This window comes from Rhincodon typus, chromosome 19 (genome assembly GCF_021869965.1).
Source record: "Rhincodon typus isolate 14 chromosome 19, sRhiTyp1.1, whole genome shotgun sequence".
Taxonomy (NCBI): domain Eukaryota; kingdom Metazoa; phylum Chordata; class Chondrichthyes; order Orectolobiformes; family Rhincodontidae; genus Rhincodon; species Rhincodon typus.
Window position 1 is genome coordinate 10,292,150 of NC_063350.1, and position 25,342 is coordinate 10,317,491.

Here is a 25,342-nt window from a genome sequence, read left to right on the forward strand (position 1 = left end):
TAACCTTATAAACACTGTAGCTACAAGAGCAGGTCAGAGGTCAGGAATATTACAGCAAGTAACTCGCCTCCTGACTTCCCAATGCCTGTTCACTATCCACAAGTGACAGGATAGGAACATGAGGGGATACTCGCCATTTGCAGATGCAGCTCCAACAATCAGGAAGTTTAAGACACCTCAGTACGAAACAGCCCATTCAATGGCACCATGTTCACTTCTTCCATAACTGGCACAGCAGCAGCAGAGCATACCATCTACAAAATGTACTGAAGTAATTTGCCAAGGCTCCATAAATAGCACCCTTCAAAGCAATGACCACCACAATCTAGAAAGACAAGTGCTGCAAATGCACAGGAACACCACCTGCAAGTTACTCTTCAAGCCACTCAACAGCCCATCTTGGAAATATATCGCCATTCCGTCAGTGTCCTAGGTTAAAAAACTGGAACTCCCTATTGGCATTGGAAATAAACTGTAGCACAAGACAGAAGCTTAACGGCCCAGGTGACTAATTTTTTCCATTCTAAAAGTAGCCAGGCCAAACAGAAATTCTAACTTCAGTTTACAATCAATCGGAAACACCCTCACACATCCAACATGATTCCAGAACAGTGGGATCAAATGAAGTCAGTTGTACTCGAGATTTTTATGCCCAGATTGAGCATCATTAACACCAGGACCAGCTGGAGGAAAATAATGCTCAAGTGTGACCTCCTTGAACCAAATTAGCAAACTTCAATTCCTGCTAGCACAGCCCAAGATTGCAAGTCAAGAAGGCAGCATTTCAACACCCACCACTGATATCCAAAGGTGAATCCATTAGATAAAAGGACATGTGGTGGGAAGGGAATGTCTGAGGGTTCCAACAGTGTGCTGACAATCATGAAATGCAATGATTTTCTTTTGAAGGCACCTAGGCTAATAGACAAGACAATGGTTAAAAGGACAAAATCCACTCTGTTAAGGGGATGGTATCACTCTTAAGGATGATAATGTAATCCATCAAAGCCGAAACGAACATTATTCACAATTCCTTAACTGTGAAGTTGATACTCTACAGGATACACCCCAGTATCCTGTTGCAGAATCCATAGGTGAATCAGCATTGATAAGAGAGCTGTAACAAAGAAATGAGAAACAAACCTCGTGGGGCTTCAATTGTTAAAACTGGCCGTAACAGGTCCATCAAGATACATCACATTTTGAATCCAAATGTCATAACAATGAGGTGGAGCAATGGCAGAGGGAGGAGGGACATAAAAAGCAGATCTTGCATTCCAAATCCCACTGCCGCGGGAAATTCTACCCATATACCTAAAGATTTCTGGGTCAAGAATTGGCCTGTTGAGTCACACGAAGACCTGATGCAGAAAATTGTGGTCTAAGTAGATGTCACCCTCAGTGGGTAGCTGCAGTAATCAATACAGGCATTGACTTAGCAGGTTTTCAATTGACCAAGATCAGCTTTGAAACTGTCAACAATATAACTTCCATAGCTACATAAAAGTAAAACTCTGAACTGCTATTTAGGAGGAATATTTTTGTTTTAATTAATTCTTTCTCCTTGTAGCCATAACAGAATCTGGCAGTATGCAAATAATCGTCCAATTTCCTGACAAAGTTTCTGTTGCAACAATTAATTATGATTGGAAACAGCACTTCTTGAACAGCAGTTTGTTTTTCAATCATCTGCATTCACACAGATTTGCAGGTAGGCAGTGAGTAATTAGAAGCAACACAGCTCCAGGAACAACACAATGAATGATTCAAGTGCAAGGTTAAATACAGGCAGCCAATTACTTTAATTAACTCAAATCACAACAAATGATGTTTTTTGGCAGCAAGTTGTGAAACACGTGGAAACAGATCACAATTAATGTATCACTCGGAGGAGAAACACATGCCTGCAGCTTGTTTGATCAATGACATTTTTGGTCCACACTCTAAACTCCATTCCCTAACTTCAGACTCCATCCCTCGCCCTGGCAACAGTCTGAGATTAAGCCAGTCTGTTTACAATACTGAGGTTGCAGCTGATTCCAAGAGGAGCTTCAGACCCCATGCACGTCATCACTTACAACACTTATTTTCCAACACTAGAACATCATCCAACTTCCACTCCTATTTCAGCTCATCTGCTAAAAAATCTTCATTTAGGTCTTTGTTATCTCTAGAGTCAAACTACTTAAACACACGCTTTGGCAGTCTCCCAAACTCCATCCTATGTAAACCTGACAGCAAACAAAACTTTGCTCCAGATTACTAACTTGCAGCAAGCCTTGTTTCCCCATCACCCCTCAAACCATCTGAGGGAAGACAGCAGTATACCGGCAATGTCAGCGGATTGGTAATCCAGAGGCACAGGCTAAAGCTCTGGAGCCACAGACTCCACAGTATTGAGTTGAACGTCATCTCAGCAAATGGTCTCAACTAATGAAATCTGGAATTGAAAGTTAATCTCAGTATTAGTGATCACAATACTACTATCATAAAAATTCCATCTGGTTCACTCATGTTCACTGAAGCAAATCTGCCTTCCCTTTTCGGTCTGGCTTAGGTGCAACTCCAGACCTACAGCAACGTGGTCAACTCTTTACATGCCCAGTGAAATGGCCCAGCAAACTATTCAGTTAAGGATAATTAGGAATGGCCAACAAATGCTGGCCTTGCCAGCAAAGCCCACTAAGAATTTTCAAAATCCTACGCCAAGTAAAATAATTCCATAGCTTTAAGGCCCATACAAGGCACTAGATCAAGAGCCTTAGAAAACAGATTAAAGAAATAAAGTAGATTTCCACATCCTGACATCAGCAATCACTCCCCTGTTCCTGCCAGTGAGCCATAGTATTACCTGACCTGTGTTGCAATATCTACCAGGGAGCTGCCTAAAAAGCCATATCAGCAAGAATTTAAAGTTTTAGCAAAGATCTGTAGCTCGGATTGCGGATGAGGGTGCTGACTTGCTCGCCAAGCTGGCTTGTTTTTGTTCAGACGTTTCGTCACCATGCTAGGTGACATCATCAGTGGAGCCTCCAATGAAGCGATGTTATTCCACTCTGCGTGGAATTTATACTGTCCGGTCCGTTATGGTGAGTATTGTCATTTCCGGTTTTGTTCTGTACGGGTTTATATATAGGGTCCAATTCTATATGTTTATTAATTGAAGTATGGGTGGAGAACCATGCCTCTAGGAATTCCTGTGTGTGTCTATGTTTGGCTTGGGCTACCATGGTTACTTTGTCACAGTTAAACTGATGGCCTTCAATGCCTGAATGTACAGATATTAAGGAGAGTTCATCGTACCATTTTGCTGCTAGCTGATGTTCGTGTATTCTGATGGCTAGTTTCCTTCCTGTGTGTCCAATGTAAATGTTTGTGGCAGTCATTGCATGGTATTTTGTAATTCAGCAAGAATTCTAGGTTGTCTTCAAACTCATTCTACATTCCATTTTCTCTTTTACTGGGAAGCATTACACTCTAGAATGCATTAGGACAACAAACAAAATTCAATTAAACAGGAATTGGCACTCCAATATTGCCAGGATTTGCTGCATGACCATCTCCTCAGTTCTGTAATGCAGAATCCATTTCCTCTCATGCAATTAGCTCATTAAAAAGCTCATAATTGTGCAGCACATTCCAAACTGTACATGCATCGTTCTTCAGAACAGAGAATGGAAAATTACCTATAGAATGTACGGTAAAGAGACAGGTCATTCTGCCTAACTGGTTCACATTCTATTTGAACCTGCTCTTAAGACTTTTCATTCAATTATTTTCTATTCCTTTCTCCCTTGTGCACTATTTAGCTTCCCCTTAAATGCATCCGTGATACTTCTTTCCATATTCTAATCACTCTTTAGATAAAGAAGTTTCTTCCCCAAAGTAAAAATATCATGACATCTGCGTCTACTCAGTCAAATTCCTTCAAATCTTAAAAACCTCACTTTTCTAGATGGACAAAAAAAATCCCCAACCTGTTCAATCTTTCCTAATCCATCAGTTCAGCTGTCAGCCTTTACAATGTTGAGAAATAGGTTCAGACATTATCTGGATACCCTTTGCACCAGACAGGAGCCATTTGACACCTGATGGAACCAACACATCCTTTGCTTTAACGCACAAGTCGAATTGGCAATCAGGTTCAGAGTTATAATTCCACTCTGACACTGGGTATCGATGCCAAGCACCACAAGTGGTAATATTAACCATACCAAGAAAATCTTGGAAGTTGCTGCAGAAACACAACATTCAGGGTCACGGATTAAAATAGAGAGAGGCAATGACACTAATTGACCAGTCAGATAGAGAATCCGTTTGGTTGGGAGCTTCAAAGTATGAGTACCTTCTCTTACCTGGAATGACGATATCTCCCAAGCCAAGCATTGCAAAATTATTGGCTGCAAGTCCTTTCTCGAGAAGATCTTGAGGGAAAACCACTAAGAAAAACAACAGAAAATGAAATTGAGAAAAGGGACAAAATTGGTGTCTACTTTTGAGCTTGGGAGTGGGGGCAGACCTACATGATCAGACCCCTGACAATGCCTTCCAGCCAATGAAATGTTGAAGGGGAAAAACCAATTTCAGCACCCAAATTTCTTCAAACAATGTAATAACGACCAGATAACCCATTTCCTCGTGATGCCCTTTGAGGTCTAACTCCCCTGCTCTTCTTTGAAACGTCTGCCTGAAGACACAGATGGAACTTTGGTTTTAAGGCAAGTGTAAAATAAACTGAACCACCGACAGTGCAGCACTCCTTCATGGCTACACAGAAGCATCAGCTTTATTTTTGTGCTAAAGCTTTGACAGGGGGCCTGAATTGAGAACTTGTAAAAGAGGTCAAGCTACGTGATTCACTCTTTCCCATGTTATCTTCCATCCGCTAAATCTTTTCCCACTCAGTAAAGCTGTCCATATCCATTCACAGCCTGTGTCCTCTCAGCTGTCGTTTGCATCTAGCTATTCATTTTTGGTTAATCTGCACATTTTATTTGAATCCTTTTGTAGGTTGTGAGCAGATTCAGGGGGGTACTGGCAGCAGGATGCAGGAATTGAGGGTTTGAAAGATTTAAAAAAAAAAGACCAGAAAAGCTGCAACTTTCTCCACTGGAGTGGAGGATGTTGAGGGATGACCTTATAGAAGTTCATAAAATCATGAAGGGCATAGATAAGATGAATGACAAGGGTCTCTCCCTAGGGTAGGGGAGTTCAAAACAAGGGGGCATATTTTTAATGAGAGAGGAGAAAGATTTACAAAGGACATGGGGCAACATTTTGTTAAAAACAGAGTGGTTCATGTCTGGAATGAATGTCCAGACGAAGTGGTGATGCAGGTAGTTACAACATTTAAAAGATATTTGGATGGTTTGGAGGGATATGGGTCAAGCGCAGGAAGGTGGGACTAGTTTAGTTTGGGAGCATGGTCGGCGTGGACTGGTTGGACCAGGAAGTCTGTTTCCTGGCTGTACAACTCTATTACTGTAGGTGATACTGTTACCACCTGAGCTACCGTTGATACTGGGGAAGTCTGACCATTTTCTCTCACAGGCTATTTAGCAATCCTGCTGGAAATGGAGATCAGGCAAATGTTGGATTACATACTCAGATGATTCTCTCTCCCACCCCCATCACAAACAAACAGCCTGCCAATGCTCACCACTGCCATTAAACCAAAAAGAATTACTACTGTAGGCGAGTTAGTGGAGGGCTACTGGCGCCTGCGGATAACACTCAAACCACAAGTCAGCATCTTTAGTTCAGCCACTGAGGAATATGGTAAGAGTGTAGTGGAGGGCAAGCAGGGAGGGATAGAAACTCTTTATAAAGGAACAAACTTTCACAAAATGCTAGGTACATTCCTGCGCCAGACTGTATAAATACAGAGCAGCTGGGATATCCTGCAGTCTACAACAGGAATGTTTGCTTTTGACAATCTCATTCCAGTTCGCGCTGTGCACAGTGATACTACCCAACCACAGGCCATCTGGAATCCAACCACCAGCTCGAGTAATAACAGGCATTTTGCTGACAGTTTCTATTTCTGCCCTCTTGCAGCTGTATTGGTAAGCAGCAGGCTACCAGCCCAGCCAAATTGATCAAAAGTAAAATATCTGTTTATAAACTCTCCTTTTCTTTTAGAGGAAGTAGGAGAGACAAGGGCTGCTAATAAAGCCGCTAAGGCCCTGAATCTTAGAAGCAGTTTGTTATGATTACACAAATTATACTTTTAAAGCTTCGAGTATGCCAAATTCAAAATGAACATTTAAATCAAGTCATTACTATAAATCCCTGCATCCTAAGGAACTAGGAGGGATTTAGAATGCAATATAAATATCTCCTGGCCCAGGTATGAATTACATGTGTTTAAGAGCTTATTTAAGAATTTTGTTTATAAACCAGTCCCGCATACAGTCAATTCAAATTCACTTATCCGTTCCTTTTTTGTCTCTTTTTAAGAAAAGTCAAACGCAAAGCTGTCCTGCATCAGAAAAAAAAATTGCCAATGTGAAATAACTGCACAGAGGCTGGTATCCCATCACAATGTCACCCTTTATTTACTTGTGCACAGTACACTGGCTCTGACCAGCCAGTTCAGAGTAAATCCACTCAACTGAGGAGATTCTAATTTCCTGGTTATATTGGTCAGCCAGGGCTTTCCTGATTGGCCCAGGTTAACCACCCTAATCACAGGCTTTGTAATCAACAAGGTCCACGCAGCTCCAAATCACTACATTGTTAGATTCTGCAAATTGATCCCATCAAAAATCAAGCAAATCCTAGATTTTAAATTTCTTGTTTGCAAATCCCTCTATGGCCTTGTCCTTCATAATCTCTCATATCCTACTGCCTCACGATCTTCCAATCATAGTATCACAGTTTGTTCTAAAATACTCCTACGACTTTGCAACATTTTGTTACCTTAAAAAGATGATACATTGTTGTCACATATATTCTGACAAACTGCCCTCAATTTCAAAAGATTGCACATTATATCAAATTAGGCCATGAAAAACTTCAACTGCAGGTTAAAATTACAGAGAGATAAGATTTATAACGACACACTTAACTGAATTTGATATATGGTACAGAATTGTTCACTTGGAACAAGTTGTGAATAGGGGAAGTAAGTGTTCAGGTGCGGTTCTTGTGGTACAGTTGCAGTGTCCCTACCTCTGGGCCAGGAGGCTGGGCTCAATTTGCATATGTTCCAGAGGTTAGTAATAACATCTCCGAAAAAAAACTGTCGATGCTGTAAATCAGGAACAAAAACAGAAGTTGCTGGAAAAGCTCAGCATCTGAGAAGAAAAAAAAAATCAGAGTTAATGTTTCAGGTCTGGTGACCCTTCCTCAGAAACATTAAGTCTGATTTTTTTCTTCGCAGATGCTGCCAGACCTGCTGAGTTTTTCCAGCAACTTCTGTTTTTGTAACATCTCTGAAAAGGTTGATTAGAAAATATCTTAATCATTAAGGTTCAATTTAGAAAAAAAGCAGCTCAGTTGCTCACGAGCATGAAGAACTGTCTTTAGTAGGAATGTGCCTTCAGTCTGTTTTTGCCATAAGCCACCTTCATACCTTGTGACAGGAGTACCATACTTTTAGCTGTGGAGTGAGTCTGTGGACCAGAAAAAGTACTAAAGTGAGATATTTTTTCTACACCACAAGTGGTGCTTTTACCAGCTGAGAAGCTGCAATAATTTAAGAGGGAGAAGTAGCTACAATTACACAATAATGTCATTTATTATACACAAGCTGGCATCAATTGCACCTATTTGTTCACAATAGCCACATTTCTTTTAATCACCCCAAAATTCCATTAAGAGTTTTGGCCAAATCTGAATACTTTAGTGAAGTACAGCAAGTTTAAAATTCAGGAAGAGATGAATCTGACAAATATGAAATTGAACCATATCGATTCGAGTATGGCACAGCTCCATCTACAGGATGTATGTTGCGTAGCTTTGATAATATTGCTCTGGAAATGGATTTAGATACCACCTTGAAGTGATTGTAAATGGAAACATAAATTAAAATATGTTAGAATTCATTGCCAAATGGTGATTGATATTATTAGAAACATACCATAGGTAATGCATTAATCCTATTAATCAAAAGATTCCATAAAATGAATTGATCACAAATGTCATCTGTAGCTCAACTGGTAGTAAGCTCACCTGAGCCAGAAGGTTGTGGCTTGATGTCCCACTCCAGAACTTGAACAAGATCTTGAGTGACACTTCAGCGTAGCACTTCTGGTGTCCTTTGGATAACTGATTAAACAAAGGCCTTATCTGCCCTTCAGGTGGATGTAAAAATACAACAGCATGATCATTAAGAGGAGATGGGGAGTTAGTTCCTTTATTCATTCATGGGATGAGGGCATCGCTGGCTAGGCAGCATTTTTTGCCCATTCCTAATTGCCCAGAGGGCAGTCAAGAGTCAACCACGTTGCTGTGGGTCTGGAGTCACATGTAGGCCAGGCCAGGTAACAATGGCAGTTTCTTTCCCTGAAGGACATTAGTGAACCAGATGGGTTTTTCCAGCAATTGACAATGGATTCATGGTCATCATAAGATTCCTAATTCCAGATGTTTATTGAATTCAAATGCCACCATCTGCCATGGTGGGACCCGGAGCATTATCCGAGTCTCTGGATTAACAGTCCAATGATAAAACCACTAGGCCATCACCTCCCCAATGACCTGGCTAGATGTGTTTTAATCAACCTGTTCAGAGATGTTATGACACATGGGTGATGGATATCCGGAATTCGCTGCCTGAATTAGTGGTAGAGGCAGACACCCTAAACTCTTTCAACAAGTACCTGCACCTGCAGCTTAAGTGCTGTAAGCTGCAGGTCTATGGGCCATGTGCAGAAAGAGGCAATTAAAAAGGGCATCTGTGTGTCTGTATCAACATGGACAAGATGGGCCAAATGACTCCCCTCGGTGCTGTATCATTTGAATGGTTCCTACTTCTGGAGCAGGTGATCCTGAACCTGGGCCTCACAATTCAGAGTACCACTGTCCCATAAGAACTCTAAATTAATCCCTCAATCGATATCATAAAAAAAGCTCAGGGTGTGGTATGTAAATTGGCTGCCAAATTTTCTTCAACAGCGACTACACTTCATAAATAATTAATTGGTTGAAAACACTTGGACGGTCTGTAGTTGTGAAAGGCACTATATAAATGCAAGCATTTCTTGTTAGTGGTTGTTGCACATTAATAACCTGTTTGACTGTGTCCTTGCTAAAAGGACAACACCAAGGCTAATATTTACTCAGAAGCAATAGACAAGTCAGCATATAGTATACACATTTCTCAGAAGGGCAATACTATAATACTGTAAGGGCTATACTACATACTTTTGCAAATGTACATTTGACTGTTCAATTAATACAGCAAAAACACAAGTCTTTTTAGTGTCACAGGACAGGGAAAAGAAATGGAGGGAACAATAGAATTCATCGTTTGCACGAAAATCCCAAATGCCAAACTCCATCCTTTTAATATAATTGCCTGTAGTCTCGTGTGAGAGAGATTAAATCACTCATGTTTGCACTCATTGCTCTTCCAAAATAATTCACTCACCCTCCTCTGAAAGCAATTATAATCTTAGTACATCTGATGCCACTTGCATTAGTGCTCTCTGAAATAGTTTGCAAGTCACTCAGTTGTATCGAACAACCACACTTTCATCAGTTCAAAATAGGAGTTACAAGATCATGCTGCGGCTGTCCAAGACACTGGTTAGGCTACATTTGGAATATTGCGTTCAATTCAAGAAAGATGTTGTGAAACTTGAAAGGGTTCAGAAAAGATTTACAAGGATGTTAACCAGGGTTGGAGGGTTTTGAGCAAAGGGAAAGCCGAAAAAGCTGGAGCTCTTTTCCCTGGAGGCTGAGGGGTGACCTTACAGAGGTTTATAAAATCATGAGGGCATGGATAAGGTGAAGAGTCCTGGTCTTTTCCCCAGTGTAAGGCAGTCCAAAACTAGAAGGCATAGCTTTAAGATGGGAGGGGAAAGATTTAAAAAGGGACCTAAGGGGGCAACTTATTCATTCAGTGGGTGGTGCGTATACGGACTAAGCTGCCAGTAGAACTGGTGGATGCTGATGCAATTACAACATTTAAAAGGTATCTGGATGGGCATATGAACAGAAAGGGTTTAAGAGGGATATGGACCAAATACTGGCAAATGAGACTAGATTAGTTTAGGATATCTGGTTGGCATACACAAATTGGACCAAAGGGGTTGTTTCTGTGCTGTACATCTCTATGGCAAACAGAGATTGGAAATAAATGTTGCAATGACACCCATAGCCCATTAATGAACATAAACAAAAAAGGCCGAGGACAGCTTCCAATACGTTATGCGCCAATGCCAATGTCAGTGATGTTAAAGTGCATTAAATGGGAACAGATTCAGAACATATTTAGAAGCTGAATTAATAAGGCGATGAGGGATCACGGGCCAGTAACAAATCTGTAATCTCATTGCTTAGTATAAATTTTCACTTCACCATTACGATCAAGTTAGCAAACCAACCTGGGGTTCAACAAAGAGTACAAGGAATGTAAGGTACAACAACAGGTAAACCCAAAAATGAGGTACTAATAGCAGACAGGCCAACAGAGACAGAGGGCTGAAGTGACTTTAACCAAAGATGCTAAGTGCATGATCTAACTCTGCTCCATATGGAGGTCCCATTGAGGGGACCAAAACAAAAGGTTCCTGGGATGGTGGGACTGTCCTATGAAGAGAGTTTGGGTAATTTGACACAAACAGAAGTTGCTTGAAAAGCTCAGCAGGTCTGGTAGCTTCTGTGAGGAAAAATCAGAGTTAGCATTTTGAGTCTGGTGACCCTTCCTCAGAACTGATGGTAGCTAGGAAAATGTTGGTTTAAATCAGAGGGTAGGTTGCAGGGAGGGGGTAAGGACTAAACAATAGGTAGAGATAGAGCTCAAAGAGAGAGAGAAGAGCAGTTGGATAGACAAAGGAGTTGACAACGATCTGGCTAAGAGGGTAAATAGCTGTTAATAGGGTCTGTTAGTGACTAACAATAGACAGTGTAATGGTAGGCTATGTGATAACAAGGCCTGGTGTGTGGGGTAGGGGTCTAGGACATGGGAGAGTTCAGGCCCTAAAATTATTGAACTCTGTATGGAGACCGGAGGGCTGCAGGGTCCCCAAGCAGAAAATGAGGTGTTGTTCTTCCAGCTTGCGCTGAGCTTCGCTAGATCATTGCAACAAGCCTGAGACAGAGATATTGGCCAGGGATCAGCGTGATGTGTTCCAAGTGGCAGGCAACTGGAAGCTCAGGGTCTTTTTTGTGGACAGAATGTAGATGTTCTGCAAAGCGGCCCCCCAGTCTACACTTTGTTTCCCCAATATAGAGGGAACCATATTGTGAGCAGCGAACGCAGTAGACTAGATTCTGGGAATTGCAGGTAAAGTGCTACTTCACCTGGAAGGTATGTTTGGGCCCTTGGACACTGGAGAAGGAGGAGGTAAATGGGCAGGTGTTCCACCTTCGGCGAGTGCAAGGGAAGGTGCCGTGGGGCTGTTGGGGTGTGTTGGGAATGAAGGAAGAATGGACCAAGGTGTCCTGGAGGGAACAGTCCCTGTAGAAGGTGGTCAAGGGATGGAAGGAGAATGTGTGTCTGGTGGTGGCATCTTGCTGGAGGTGCCAGAAGCGGCACCCGATGATCTTCTGGACGTGGATGCTGATGGGATGGTACCACCAGGCCTTGTTATCACATAGTCTGCTCTTCTCTCTTTGGGCTCTATCCCCACCTCTCGTTTACTCGTTGGCAATCAATCACACAGCTAAACCTCATCATCTCTCTAGTTATAAAACAAAAGCACTTTCCGAGCAGAGTTATTAGCTAATAATTGGTCAGAGGGACTTTGCCTGAAGTTGCTCCGTACTTTGCCTCTGGATGGCCTCCAGCTGCATCAATGAGCCCAGAGAACAGTGTATTCAACACAAAGGCAGAAACTACTTTTGCTTCATCCACTGGACATAAACCAGCCTCACTTTGCAATCCTTATTCACCTACATATAGAGAATGGGGGACAGGATTAACTTAGAATTCCGGTACAAATAATCATTGACAATTCGAGTGCTTGATCCTCAATAGAGCAACTCAATAGTCAGCCAGACAATATTGGATATGAACGCAATGGTATTTTCAGGATAATTCATTAGGTATCCGGTAAAAAAACCCAATTAGGTTTAGCCTTTGTAGCTATTCACAAAACAAACAAATGTTGGAAGATTTCTTTCTCTACATTCATATCTACAAGAAATAAGTTAAATTAAATAGACTGATGTTTAAAATGGTTCATTAAATATTTCAAAACCTCATTTCAGGTTTAAAAAGAAACAATGACATCAGAAAGCTAATTTTTGAAAGTAGTTGTCCATTTTGTACACTGCAGCCCCCACTAGGAGTACTTACATTTAATTGGTGCTTCAAACGACTTGGCAACAGTTACCATGACATTTGTGCCAAACACCTGTAAAGGGAAAAAAAGGCTATTCTAGTATAAGCATCTAGTTTAACAGAATTTAAACCAAAAGAACTCCCAAAGACCAAATTATTACAGCTCTGCCTGTTGAAGAGTTAACAGCCAAACAAGATCAAAATGAGAAACAATTAACATTGTGATTCAAAGGTTCAGTTTCCATTTTTATTCAAAGTAAAAATGAATATTAAACATTGCAAGTGTAGAAAATACATTTTTAATACGCAATTATCTCTGAGATGCAACACTAAAATAACATGGCTGGCACAAATTCCCTACCCCGGGGAAAAGACCTTGGCTATTCACCTTACCAATGCTCATGAATTTATAAACCTCTATAAAGGTCATGCCTTAGCCTCCTACGACCCAAGGAAAAAAAGTCAGTCTATGCAGCCTCTCCTTATATCTCAAACCCTCCAATCTCAGAAATATCTTTATAAATGCTTTGCACCCTTTCCAGCCTAATAACATCCTTCCTATAGCAGGGCAACCAGAACTGTATGCAGTGCTCCAACATGTGGCCTTACCAATCTCTTGTACAGCCATAACATGATGTCACAACTCATGCGCTCAATGACTTGAGTGAAGGCGGCAAGCACGGCAAATGCTTGGTTCACCAGTCTTTCCGTGATGCCACTTTTGAGGAACAATATAACTGCACCCCTAGGTCTTGCTGTTCGACAACACTACCACAGCCCTGCCATTAACGATGCAAGTCCTGCCCTGGTTTGTCTTACAAAAATGCAACACCTCACATTTATCTAAATTAAATACCATCTGTCATTCCTCGGCCCACTGGCCCAGTTGATCAACATCCCAATTCTTAGATAACCTTCTTCACTGACCACTATAATACCACAAATTTTGGGGTCACCACAAACTTAATAACCACGTCTCCTATGTATGCAGCGACTGTAACAAGGTCAGCCAGGTGGACCTCAGAATAAGTTCCCTGACTGGTCCAGATTAACAGCCACAATTAGGAAGTTCTAGCTGACAAATATAAACAGGAGTATCAAAGATTCTGTTCACTCAGAGCTGGCTCCGAGGAAGCTGGATCAGTGTCAAGGACTCTCCACAAGCAAATAAAAGGTGTCTGGGTGACGGGATACTGGTCTCTGTAGAGCTGTACGTTTGTACTTTTAAATATTGCCCTCTAAGATGTTTGTTTGTCTTCCTGCAGAACAGAACGAATAAATCCTCCGTCCTAGAAATGCACATATTTCTGTACAAATTGTACTAAACTAATTGGTAGAATGGCATAAGCGAGTCACGTTGCAAATACAGATGGTTAATCGTAGAATTCCTCCAGTGTAGAAGCAGGCCATTCAGCCCATCGAGTCTACACCAATCCTCTGAAGAGCATCCAACCCAGAGCAAACCCTCTAATCCTGCATTTCGCACAGCTAGCCCACCTAACCTACACATCCCTGGACACTATGGGCAATCCACCTAACCTGCACATCTTTGGACTGTGGGAGGAAACTGGGGCACGTGGAGAAAACCCATGCAGAAATGGGGAGAACGTGCAAACTCCCAGCTGCCCAAGGGTGGAATCGAATCTGGGTTCATTGCACTGTGATGCAGCAGTGCTAACCACTGAGCCAGTACAAAATGTTTCAATTCAGTCAAGTGAAATGCACATTGTTAATAAAATTTACAGCAACTGAAACAGGCCATTCAATCCAACTGGTCCGTGTCTATTAATGTTCAACATGTGCCTCAACACTGGTGGCCAAAATTTCAATAAATTTAGCAATCTTTCCTTTCACTTCCAATCATCATTCAACCAAGTGGCAGAAGTGAAACAGCATGCCACATGTCTTTAGACTAAGAAAGATGCAGAAAAGTATCCAGCTGGCACGAAAGAGAAACCACTTACCCAGAACACATCATAGATAAAAAGTCCACCAAGGAGAATACAGCCTGTGCTGACATTGTTAAGGTGCAGGAGCTCAACACCATTAAGAGCAAATGCTAATCCAAACAGATTGTTGGCAATCCAATGCTGTAAGAGAATGCCCAATGAAGCATTAGAGAAAAAGACATTGACAATCACAACCCACTAAATGAAATAAACTTCACATTTTTTTTCCTCAATTTAAGTTCTCCACTTACTGCAATACTGCGGTATGTTCCAATAATACCCTAATATTAATCCAAACACTGCCAGTTTGGAGCAGTAAGCAGTGTCACCAGTCAGGTTAAACTCAAACACATTTGAAAGCCTTAACTACAAATAAGAACTTCAATAATTACAGTAGCATACTTGCTGCACTAGTGACATCGAAATGTCATACAACAGCAGCTTTGGATAAAGTGCAAAATCTTAATTTTTTTTAGCAACTTAGCTGTGCCTACAAACATATCCAGCATCACATCACCAAGCCTGACTTGGAAAGTTAAAATAGGTATAAACCACTTCCAGACCGTACATTACATTGCTGTGTCCAAAATCTTCCAAACTCTAATTTGGCTCAACATGTTAGACATATACATCTCAGTCTCATCTGCAGAGCAGAGTTGCTACAGCAGATGGAGAAATTAAGCTCAATATTTTTTACTCAAGCAAACCTTTTGTCATCAAGCAAATTCAGTTCAACACCAGTTTTTCCACCTGGAGTTCTCAATGAATAATTAATGTTAGAATGGGATTTTATGCTGTTTTGTTCACATTTTTCATTCCGAAATATAGCATTGTACCCAAATGTCAATTCATGTGTCAATCATGAAGCTTTTGTTTTTAAACACTTCTATCCCCACCATCTGTCAAAGTGCAATCCTGGTGAAACTCCACTTCTTCTGATTGTACCAGTTAAAATCTTGAACTGCTCCTTAAATATTTTATGATCACTTCAGTTGAACAAAAATGGTTAAAATGCAATATTAATTGCACATTGCAAGCAATCACCAGCTGTATGGCAGTTCAGAATGGATGTCTGCCAATTATTTTCTGTTAAATTCTCAAGTTCAACTACAGTCTCATAAAGTACACAATCCAATGTTGAATGCATACATACATACATTTAATGGCTAGAAAATTAAGGACCTATAGTTAAGATCATCATGTACCATTAAACATTCACATCCTGGTTATATCATTTTATCTGATTAGGCACAATACCAATTTTCTACATGTTATTCCCCAGGCAGTTACAATAATAAAACAGAGCAATTAGCAATAATGGCTTCTAGGTTTGCATTAGACATTGGCAAATGACCCAAAAACCTAGTTTGATGCATGTTAACAACCTACTTTTACTTACTTCACTCCCCATTCCTATCTATTTGGATCTATTTAGAGATAAATCTCCCAGCAGTCTTTCTATCCCAAAAGGTGCATGCACATAGTGATTATAATCTCATAGGCATGCCTACATTGCCCAAGTAGCCAATTTTTATGCTACAGTCCTGACAGAATGTCAAACTAATTGACTAGGAGAGGGGCAGTAAGAAGAGAAAACACACTGCCCAGGGATTAATAACTGTGAATGACAATTATAAAAGTGAAGGTGACTATTCAGATAAGCCAAGACCAGAAATGACATTGGGCCTGGGGTGGCGGGGGGAATCTTGAGATTTTCTTGGTGGGTTAACAAAGATGAGCTAATTCCTGATAACAATCATAGGCACTAGCGGATAGCCTAACCAATTCTTTCCATCATGTTTACTTTAGGGATATGGAGAACAATTCTGCCCTAAATGATCTCCTGCCCTGCTTCGCAACAACCACTGCATATACTCACTTGACCAATCAGGACAGTGCCCTTATAAGGATTAAATTCAAAAATGCATGTGGTAGCACCTGGTTATCTGTACACACAGTTCTGAACTATTCTTACCTTCTTCAGCAAATACCAGACTCCAACCACACTGCTGAAAGCCAAGCACACGAGATCTTTTGTGTCAAACTCATAGTTGACTATTTCTGGGAACATATAATAAATTACATCCTGGTTAAATCAAGTGTTTACATTTTCTTTAATTGTTGTTCATCAGGCGGTCTAACTCTATATATAAAACCTTTAAATACATAATATTGTAGCAATGGGTCAGAAAAGCTCCAAAATAGTCCTCTAAATAATCAAGTTTTCTGTATTATCAAAACAGACCACTTAACAGCACATCAGCAGAAAAATGGTCAATGCAACATCTTCAGCTATGGATACCAGGTCTTTAATTCTAAAGGCTTATTCTAAATCTTACTCAGCAATTGAAATTTAAATAATTGTTTAAATGCAACTGAAGGAGATAGTTGAGCAGTGGCGTTAACAGTGATCTTTCAGGACTAACTGGAGTCAGGAGGCTCTCAGAGGAATGGAAAATGGCTAATGTAACACCCATTAAAAAGGGAGGCAGGCAGGAGACAGGAAACTATAGACTGGTTAACCTGAACTAGGTCGTTCATGAGATTTGAGAATCCATTAGTAATGGAAGATTGCAAAGTATTTGGAAATGCACAGCAAAATAGGGCTGAGTCAGCACGGCTTGGTCAAGGGGAGGTCATGCCTGACAAATTCTTTGAGATGATGCTGAGAAAGTTAGACAAAAGGAGAGCCAGTGGTCATGATCTATTTGGATTTCCAGAAGGCTTTTGACAAGGTGCTTTAAAAGGAGGCTGCTGAAACAGATAGGAGTTCATGGTGTTAGGGCAAAGTACTGGCATGGATAGAGGATTGACTGACTGACTGACTGGAATAAGGCAGTCTGAAGCACAAAGGGACTAATGAATCCTTGTTCAGGATTCCCTAAAGGTTAACATGCAAATTCAGTTAGCGGTTTGGAAAGCAAATACAATGTTAGCATTCATTTGAAGAGGACTAGAATACGAGAACAGAGATGTACTGCTGAGACTGTGTAAGGCTTTGGTCAGACTACATGTGGAATATTGAGAGCAGTTTTGGGCCTTGATTCTGATGAAGGATGTGCTGGCATATACAGAGATCCAGAGGAGGTTCACAAGAACAATCCTGGGGACAAAGGGCTTGTCATATGAGGAGTTGAGAACTCTGGATTTGTACTTGATGGAATTTAGAAGGATGAGGGAGTATCTGATTAAGACTTAGACTGCTGAGAGGCCTAGATTGAGTGGACATGGAGAAGATGTTTCCAATAGGACAGTTTGGAACCCAAGTCTGGAGTTTAGCCTGAGAGTGAAAGGACAACTCTTCAAAACTGAGAGGAGGAGGAATTTCTTCAGCCAGAAAGTGGTTAATCTATGGAATTCATTGCCGCCAAGTCATTGAGGGTATTAAGACAAATAGACTGGTTCTTGATTAACAAGGGGATCAGGGGCTAGGGGAGAGAAGGCAGGATAATGGGGTTGAGAAACACGTCAGCCACGATCAAAAGCCGAATACGTAATTCGGCTCCTATGTCCTGTCTCATTCCCTCAAAAGCATCAGTTTAAAAAAAAAACACATTTTGTTGAGCTAATTTTCACATCTAATGCCTTGAATGGAAGTCAGTTGCAGGATTTAAAAAAAAAAAAGCATCATTTCCATCATTCTGAATTTGCTTACATCACTCCTAAATTTTTGGAAATTGGATTTGAAAGATTAAAGGGGCTATTCCAAAGGCAGTATTGTCGTATATTAACAAACTACTGAAAGACTATTGCAAATCTCAAGTAAGATTTGATGGAATTTATCACAACCATGGCTCTCCTCTGTACCATTCTTGTTCACAGCACCGACATGATCTGATTTCTAAGCTGCACCTGGTTAGATAATTTTCACAATACAGCCCTTACAACCCCGAATTGGGATGCAAGGAAAAAGAAAGAGGTCAGCCATTCTTGCCTGTAACTGCTGTCTAGTACCTCTTGTTTGTTGTAGTGTATGATTTTGGTACCCAGAGGTATGAGGCTGAAATCGGAATCATGGAAAGTTGTGAATGTCAACTGAATAGTTGTAGCAATTAACAGCAGAAAAGCAAGCCTGGGCGCTTTCAGACAGTCATAAAAATTCAACTAATATTGCTTGAATAAAGGTTTTTCCATCCTTTGCAGGATTTTATTCCCATATTATGTCAATCACTCAACGTCCTTCAAAGTTCAAGATGAAAATCAGACTTGATCACTTCAACAACCCATCAAACCAAAAGACCTCAATAACTTCAATCTGGATAACTCGGCAAAATTCTTTTTACTAACCCCCATTTGCAGAACTTTCCTAGTAAAGCAACAAGCCTGGCCAGTCTCATGTCAGCAACATCCATGTGTCAGCATTCAGGGCACAGCAGTTTACTTGATATTTGTTTCAACAGGCAGTTCAATAGCCACCCCCACCATGATCAGCACACAATTGCTGCAAGATGTACAATTGGTGCAGCACAGTGACTCACCCGAACTCACATTGCCTTCCACCTGCTGAATCTCTCGCATTTTAAACAGAAATTAATTCATGTGGGTGTTCCTGGCTAACCCAGTACTCAAATGTCTAGTACATGGTGGTGAGTTGCTGCAGTCCTTGTAGTCCTAAGTACAACTGAACAGCATTGCGGGTGGAAACATCACTCCCTTTGAATCAATACCAGCCGGATTTAAACATACAGAATATATCTAGTCAGCAAGTCAAAAATCTGGAAGGAGAAGCTACTTACTCCAGCATTAACACAGTTTCACTAGTGCCACAATCCTATTCTCACCTCTAAAAATGTACATGTGTGAGAAATGCGAATTGCTTTAGCTGGAAGACCCTCTCTGGTTGACTAACTTATCATCACTCACTATCCAGGTTATCTCGCGTGGTGACTTGATATGCAATCCTTTGATACCTCAACACTCTTAGGCAAAGGGAGAAAAGAGAGAGAAACAATTTAAATGCAGATGCACACTCAGCTATGCCAGTTCTTTTCTTTTCTCAATCTGTTACACAACAGAAGATGAAAGTGACCCTACATCACGCAGAGGGTGGTGCACGTGTATGGAATGAGCTGCTGTAGAAGTGGTGGAGGCTGGTACAATCACAACATTTAAAAGGCATCTGGATGGGTATATGAATAGGAAGGGTTTAGAGGGAAATGGGCTAAATACTGGAAAATGGTACTAGATTTATTTAGGATATCTGGTCAGCATGAGTGAGTTGGAGGGAAGGGTGTGTTTCCATGCTGTACTGCTCTGTGACTCTATAACCAAATAACACAAATGCTCGAGTAAACAAGGATGACAAGTACACAAAACTAACACAGCCCCTCAAAAGCAGGAGACAGTTGCAAAGTATCCTTCATATAGAATGGTATAACAGCAGTCCACATTTTAAAAAGGGAAAAAAAAAAGACCAGTCACAACAGTCCAAGCAATAACTCCTGAATTCAAGGTGATTGACAATCGTTCACCCTCAAGTCACCCAGGGCTGAAAAGTTCCATATCAATGCAGCGCAGCAGTATACATTAATCCCAAATAAGACACTTGTCTACATTGAAATTCCTTGCAAATGAGAGGTTATTTTATAATAATGTTACCACAGCAAAAAGACATACTACTTACCTTCCTTTGTTTCCCCTGTTCCCTGAGTGAACAGCAACTGATACTGTTTGTTTGGTAAATTGGTAGGAATAATTTTATTCATAGTTGGACTGAAACAAAAAAAGGTATTATTTAAATGATCAAGATTTAAGAGTTCCATTTGTACATTAATAACTGAAGATTTATCATATCTTTGAAAACTAGAATATGGAACATGACAAATTCCTTTTCAGTTGCTACACACTTTGTGGCCAGCCCTGACTGCACTGGGGAGTGGGCAGGTTTCCAAATCATCATCGATGCTGGGCACACAAACAGCTATAGAAGTACAACAATAGCTGATATACTACCCTACTGGTCCGAAACCAAGCAACCATTCAGCAAAATACGCACATCTGCACAATACAGCTGGGAATGAATGTTCAACATTACCAGTCTGTGCCAACTACATTACAGTTCCAACACGACATTAGACTTGTTAGGAAAATGCAAATAGTACCTACTCTTGATACCTTAATGACTTCATAGCCATACAGACCATAAAACTACCATGCTCAGTAAGTGGAAGGCTGGGAGCGCCTAGCGTTAATTGCTTGACAATACCATCGCTATTTAGTCACAAGTCAGGTTCGGGACAGTAGGAAGCAAGCGAAATTCAAGCCTGCAATTGCTCCTGCAAAAGACTCTATCATCTGGACGTTTCATTAGAAATACGTGAACTCAGCTGCCATGTGCAGTAAATAGCTTGTGTATGTATTTGAGGTTTGTCTGTGTAGGGGGGTGATAAACTGACAAAAAGGGAAATAGATGGTATGAATAAAAGCCTCTCTTTCAACACAAATGGATATAAACATTATCATTTCCTTCAATAATTTGGGTTAGTTAATGCAGCAGAGAGCGAACTTAAGGGTATAGACTAGTGAAACACTGGCTACACTCCTATCAGAATTTGTTCCTTTTTAAGATTTCATTTAATGTGATCAAATTCTCTTCCCTCCCCGAAGCTCCTAGGACACTGCCAAACTCTCTTCCATTGTCATTCCAATGTGACAAAAGGTGGTTGAGGTTTGGAACTCTCTTCCACAAACAGCACTTGATGCTATCTCAGTTGTTAAATTTAAGTCGGAGGTAGGCAATCTTTTAAGCAAATGATACCTAGAGATATGGGCCAAAGGCACATATATAGAGTTAGGCCATAGATCAGCCATGATCTCACTGAATGGCAGAACAGGTTCGAGGGGCTAAATGCCTGCACCTGTTCCTATGATGCTTCAGAATGCTTGAAGTATCAAACCTGTGTGGGTCAAGGTTCGTACACAGGAAAAGATTGATCTGTTCCGTGTTTGTAAGCTCTTTTCTGCTGTCTTTAATCCTGAGTACAAGGATAAAGGGCAGAAAAGTTTGTGTAAATCCATTGGTAACAATTATTTTTGAAGTGTAGTATCGGTTAAGCAAATATGACAGTTAACTTTAAGTCACGTGCCCTTAATCACCAAATGAGATAAACAGCAGCTCGGTTTTGTGGAAGATTGTGAAGCTTTAATCCTGTTCAGGCCACCAACAAAACCCTATTCTTCAAATACTGGCATGGGATCTTTTACATCTGTTTAACAGAAGAATAGGGCCGGAGTTTAAGGTATTCCGGAATACCACTGCTTTCTATCAGAAGACTCGTAGAACACAATGCTTTATTACAAGGGGAACTGAATAGGGAGATTATGCTTCAGTTATACAGGACGTTGGTGAGACCACTTCTGAAGTACTGTGCACAGTAATGTCACCATACTTATGGAAGGTTGACAGTGTTGGAAGCAGTTTGGGGAAATTTTAACTAGACTAACACCTGGAATGAGTCAATGCGTTATGAGGAAAGGCTAGACGGCTAGATCTGTATCCTCTGGAGTTTAGAGGAGTGAAACATAAGATCCTGAAGGGCTTGACTGGGCGGACGTGGATGAATCTCTTGTGGGACAATCTAGAACTAGGGGTTGTCCATTTAAGATAGAGATAAGAATATAATTTTTCTGAGGGCTGGCTATCTTTGGAATTTCCTTCATCAAAAGGCAACGGATGCAGAACCTTTAAATATTTTTAAGGCAGAGGTAGACAGATTCCTAATGACCAAGGGGATGAACAATAATCAAGGATATGCACAAATGCAGAGTTGAGGTTGAACATCATGGCTGGGCTGATTTTTTTTGAATGGCAGAGCAGGCTTGAAATGCCTACGCTTGCTCCTTGTTTACTCCTTTAATATCGCAACAAGAATCTGGCTTTAGATCATGGGCTCAATTCCTGAGTTTAGAACTTAGCATATTTGCCTTTGAATCAAATTGTATGACCCAAACTAAAACAACACCTGGAACCAGAAAAGAACGCAGGAACTTTTACAATGATGGGACAAAGGACCAAAGACCAAATCAGATCATTTTCTCCCCTGCTTTGCTTTTCCTCACTGCATTTGCAGCAACAAATGTAGTGTGCATGGTTTGGTCTTGAAAATTACTTTCCATTAGCAGCAATCTCATCTCAATGCCAAAAAATGTTAGAAGCTAAACATTTTACATACTTCTTTCCAGATTAGCTTGTCCTTTATCAAACATTTCAGTTCACCTGCTTCGAATTTCTTCGAACACTAGAAGATCAGATCATAAAACAAAAAGGACAACATATTGGAAGAAACTCTTCCCCATCTCTGCCTTAAATTGGAGACACCTTACTTTTGAACTATGCTGTCTAGTTTTAAGAACTCCCCCATGAGAGGAAATATCCTTTCAGTAGATATCATAGAGTGATAGACAGTCATAGTCACACAGCATAGAAATAGGACCTTCAGCCCACCATATCTGTACCAAAGTACACCCTACTTGACCCAAAGCCTACCATGCTCTAGCATTTTAAGTGCTCATCCAGATGCTTCTTCAATGTTGTGAGAATACCTGTCTCTACCACTACCACTCTCTCAGGCAGCACGTTCCATATGTCTACCACTCACGGAGTGAAAAGATTTTTCCTCAGATCCCCTCTAAACCACTTATTCCTCACCTTAAACTATGTTATCTGGTCCTGGATGAGTTGGCTATGGGGAAAAGATTCTCATGATCTACTCTATGTCTCTCATAATTTGGAAACCTCAGTCAGATCCCACTCCCCCCACCCAAACTCAGCTTCCATTGCTCCAAGGAAAACAAACTCAGCCTATCCAGTCTCTCCATAACTGAGGCCCTTCATCCTAGGCAACACCCTGGGGAATCTCTTCACCCTCTCCACTGCAATGACATCCTTCCAATAGTGTGCGTCCATTACTGTACATAGTATTCCACCTGCGACCTAATCAGTGTTTTATAAAACCTTGCTACATTCTATTGGCTAATGAAGGCAAGCATCCTGTATGCCTTCTTCACCAAACTGTCTACATATGCTAACACCTTTAAGGATCGAAGAGACCTTGGTTTACAAGTCCATTATTCCCAAGTGCTCCCTAAAGACCTACATACATGGTGCATACCCTTCCATTATTAGACCTCCCAAAATGCATCTCCTTGCCGTTATCAGGATCAAGTTGCATTTGCCACTACTTTGCCCAATTTATCCCAAAAGCATCCTCTTAAATAACACCACCAATTTTCATGTCATCCGCTAACTCACTAATTATACCTTCTACATTCACATCTAAGTCATTGAATGTACACAACAAACAGCGAAGGTCCCAGCACCAAACCCTCTGGCACACCACTGGTCACAGGCTTCCAATTACAAAAACAACCCTCTACAAATATCACTTTGGAGGGTCACTAATTTCCAAGGAATCATTTGCCAGTTCAAGTCAGCTTACTGGGGAGAGGAAGAAAATCTGATAAATGTAAAACGCAGTTTCAAGAACAGGATGTTATACTGAAAATTGAATTTTTGTTTTAAGTCCTAGGTATTCCATTGCATAAAATGTTGGTAAAGTCTCAGTTTTCTCTTATCAGCTTACTAGGATGGGTGCAGGAGTGAGATTTCACTTCAGTTCAAAATTTCTGATTTCCTTAAACTTGTGTGCCAATCATTATACCTTTCATTTTATTAAAAGCATGTTTTCTAAGTTTCTTTAAGTTGTCTAATCATTGTTGCAACAAGGTCTCCAAAGTTACAGTTAGTTGCATTTAACAGCCGGGCTGGTGTTGTTCAGTTAATTTTTCAAAAAGATGCTATCCAATACTAACTTCTGACATTTAAAATTAATAATTCAATTACTGTTGGCCAAACAGGGTTCTAAATTTCTACCAGTTTGTGAGGACTGTTACAATCTTGGTAGAACCCAGTCATGTTTTAAAAAATATGAAATCCTGGGTATTTATGAAAGAAACAAGCCAGTTTAAATGTAATTTTTTTAAACTATACAAGAATCAAAGCAAACACCAAATACTATCTATTTATGCTGTATCGATAGAATTCTCTCAGTGTGGAAACAAGTCCAACAAGTCCACACCAACCCTCCCACACAGACCCATTCCCCCCACCCTTCTCACAGGTAACGCACCTCATCTACACATGCCCGAACACTACGGTGATTTAGCATGGCCTACCCACCTAACTTGCATATCTTTGGACTATGGAGGTAAACCCACGCAGACACAGAGATCATTCAAACTCCACACGGTCACCCGAGGTTGGAATCAAACCTGGGTCCCTGGCACTGAAAGGCAGTAGGGCTAACCATCGAGCCACTGTGCCACCCCTGTACTTGAACATCCAGAATAAATATGTAGTAAACGTAAATTAACAAGCAAATTCTAGTCAAACTTAAACTATAAACCACACTTTAAATGACAGATGGAATCAAGGCAAATCTTATGAATTAGTTAAGCAGTCCACTCAGATCTCAGTTACAAAGTACCTCCAACTCTGACTTCCTCAGGTGTAATTTCAGCTACTCTCCTTCCTGGAGCTCATCTGAATCCCAGCCAATAGCAGCACACAATGGGTTCCAAGGACATGGCTATGCCACAAATGATGGACATCCGTAGAATCTGCTCAACTCAGTTTAAATGACACTGATCCAATGTTACCTTCAAATAACAAAATGCTGCAGCAATTTCTGTGATCGAGACTGTTGTCTTCTTCAGCTAGTCTGTACTTAGCCACTAAATACCCAGCTTGGACTAATCAGTGTCCTCTTATAAGAGACAACAAGGTGCAGAGCTAGATGAACACAGCAGGCCAAGCAGCATCATAGGAGCAGAAAGGCTGACGTTTCGGGCCTAGACCCTTCATCAGAAATGGGGGAGAGGAAGGGGGTTCTGAAATAAGTAGGGAGAGAGTGGGAGGCGGAAAGAAGATGGATAGAGGAGA

The 25,342-nt window shown here is 40.8% G+C and overlaps 1 protein-coding gene across 2 annotated transcripts in view; it reads right to left on the reverse strand.

Annotated features, from left to right (window-relative positions):
* The window catches only part of hm13 (histocompatibility (minor) 13), a 53,624-nt gene extending 33,489 nt beyond the window's left edge, over positions 1-20,135 (reverse strand). For both annotated transcript variants that reach the window (XM_048608225.1, XM_048608224.1), the window contains exons 1-5: positions 20,027-20,135; positions 16,379-16,464; positions 14,419-14,544; positions 12,470-12,527; positions 4,356-4,439 (exon numbers count right to left, since the gene is read on the reverse strand). In XM_048608225.1, coding sequence (XP_048464182.1) covers positions 4,356-4,439; positions 12,470-12,527; positions 14,419-14,544; positions 16,379-16,464; positions 20,027-20,108 — 436 coding nt within the window. In that variant the 5' untranslated portion in view covers positions 20,109-20,135. The remainder of the gene's footprint in view (positions 1-4,355; positions 4,440-12,469; positions 12,528-14,418; positions 14,545-16,378; positions 16,465-20,026) is intronic.
* Positions 20,136-25,342: the final 5,207 nt, after the last annotated feature.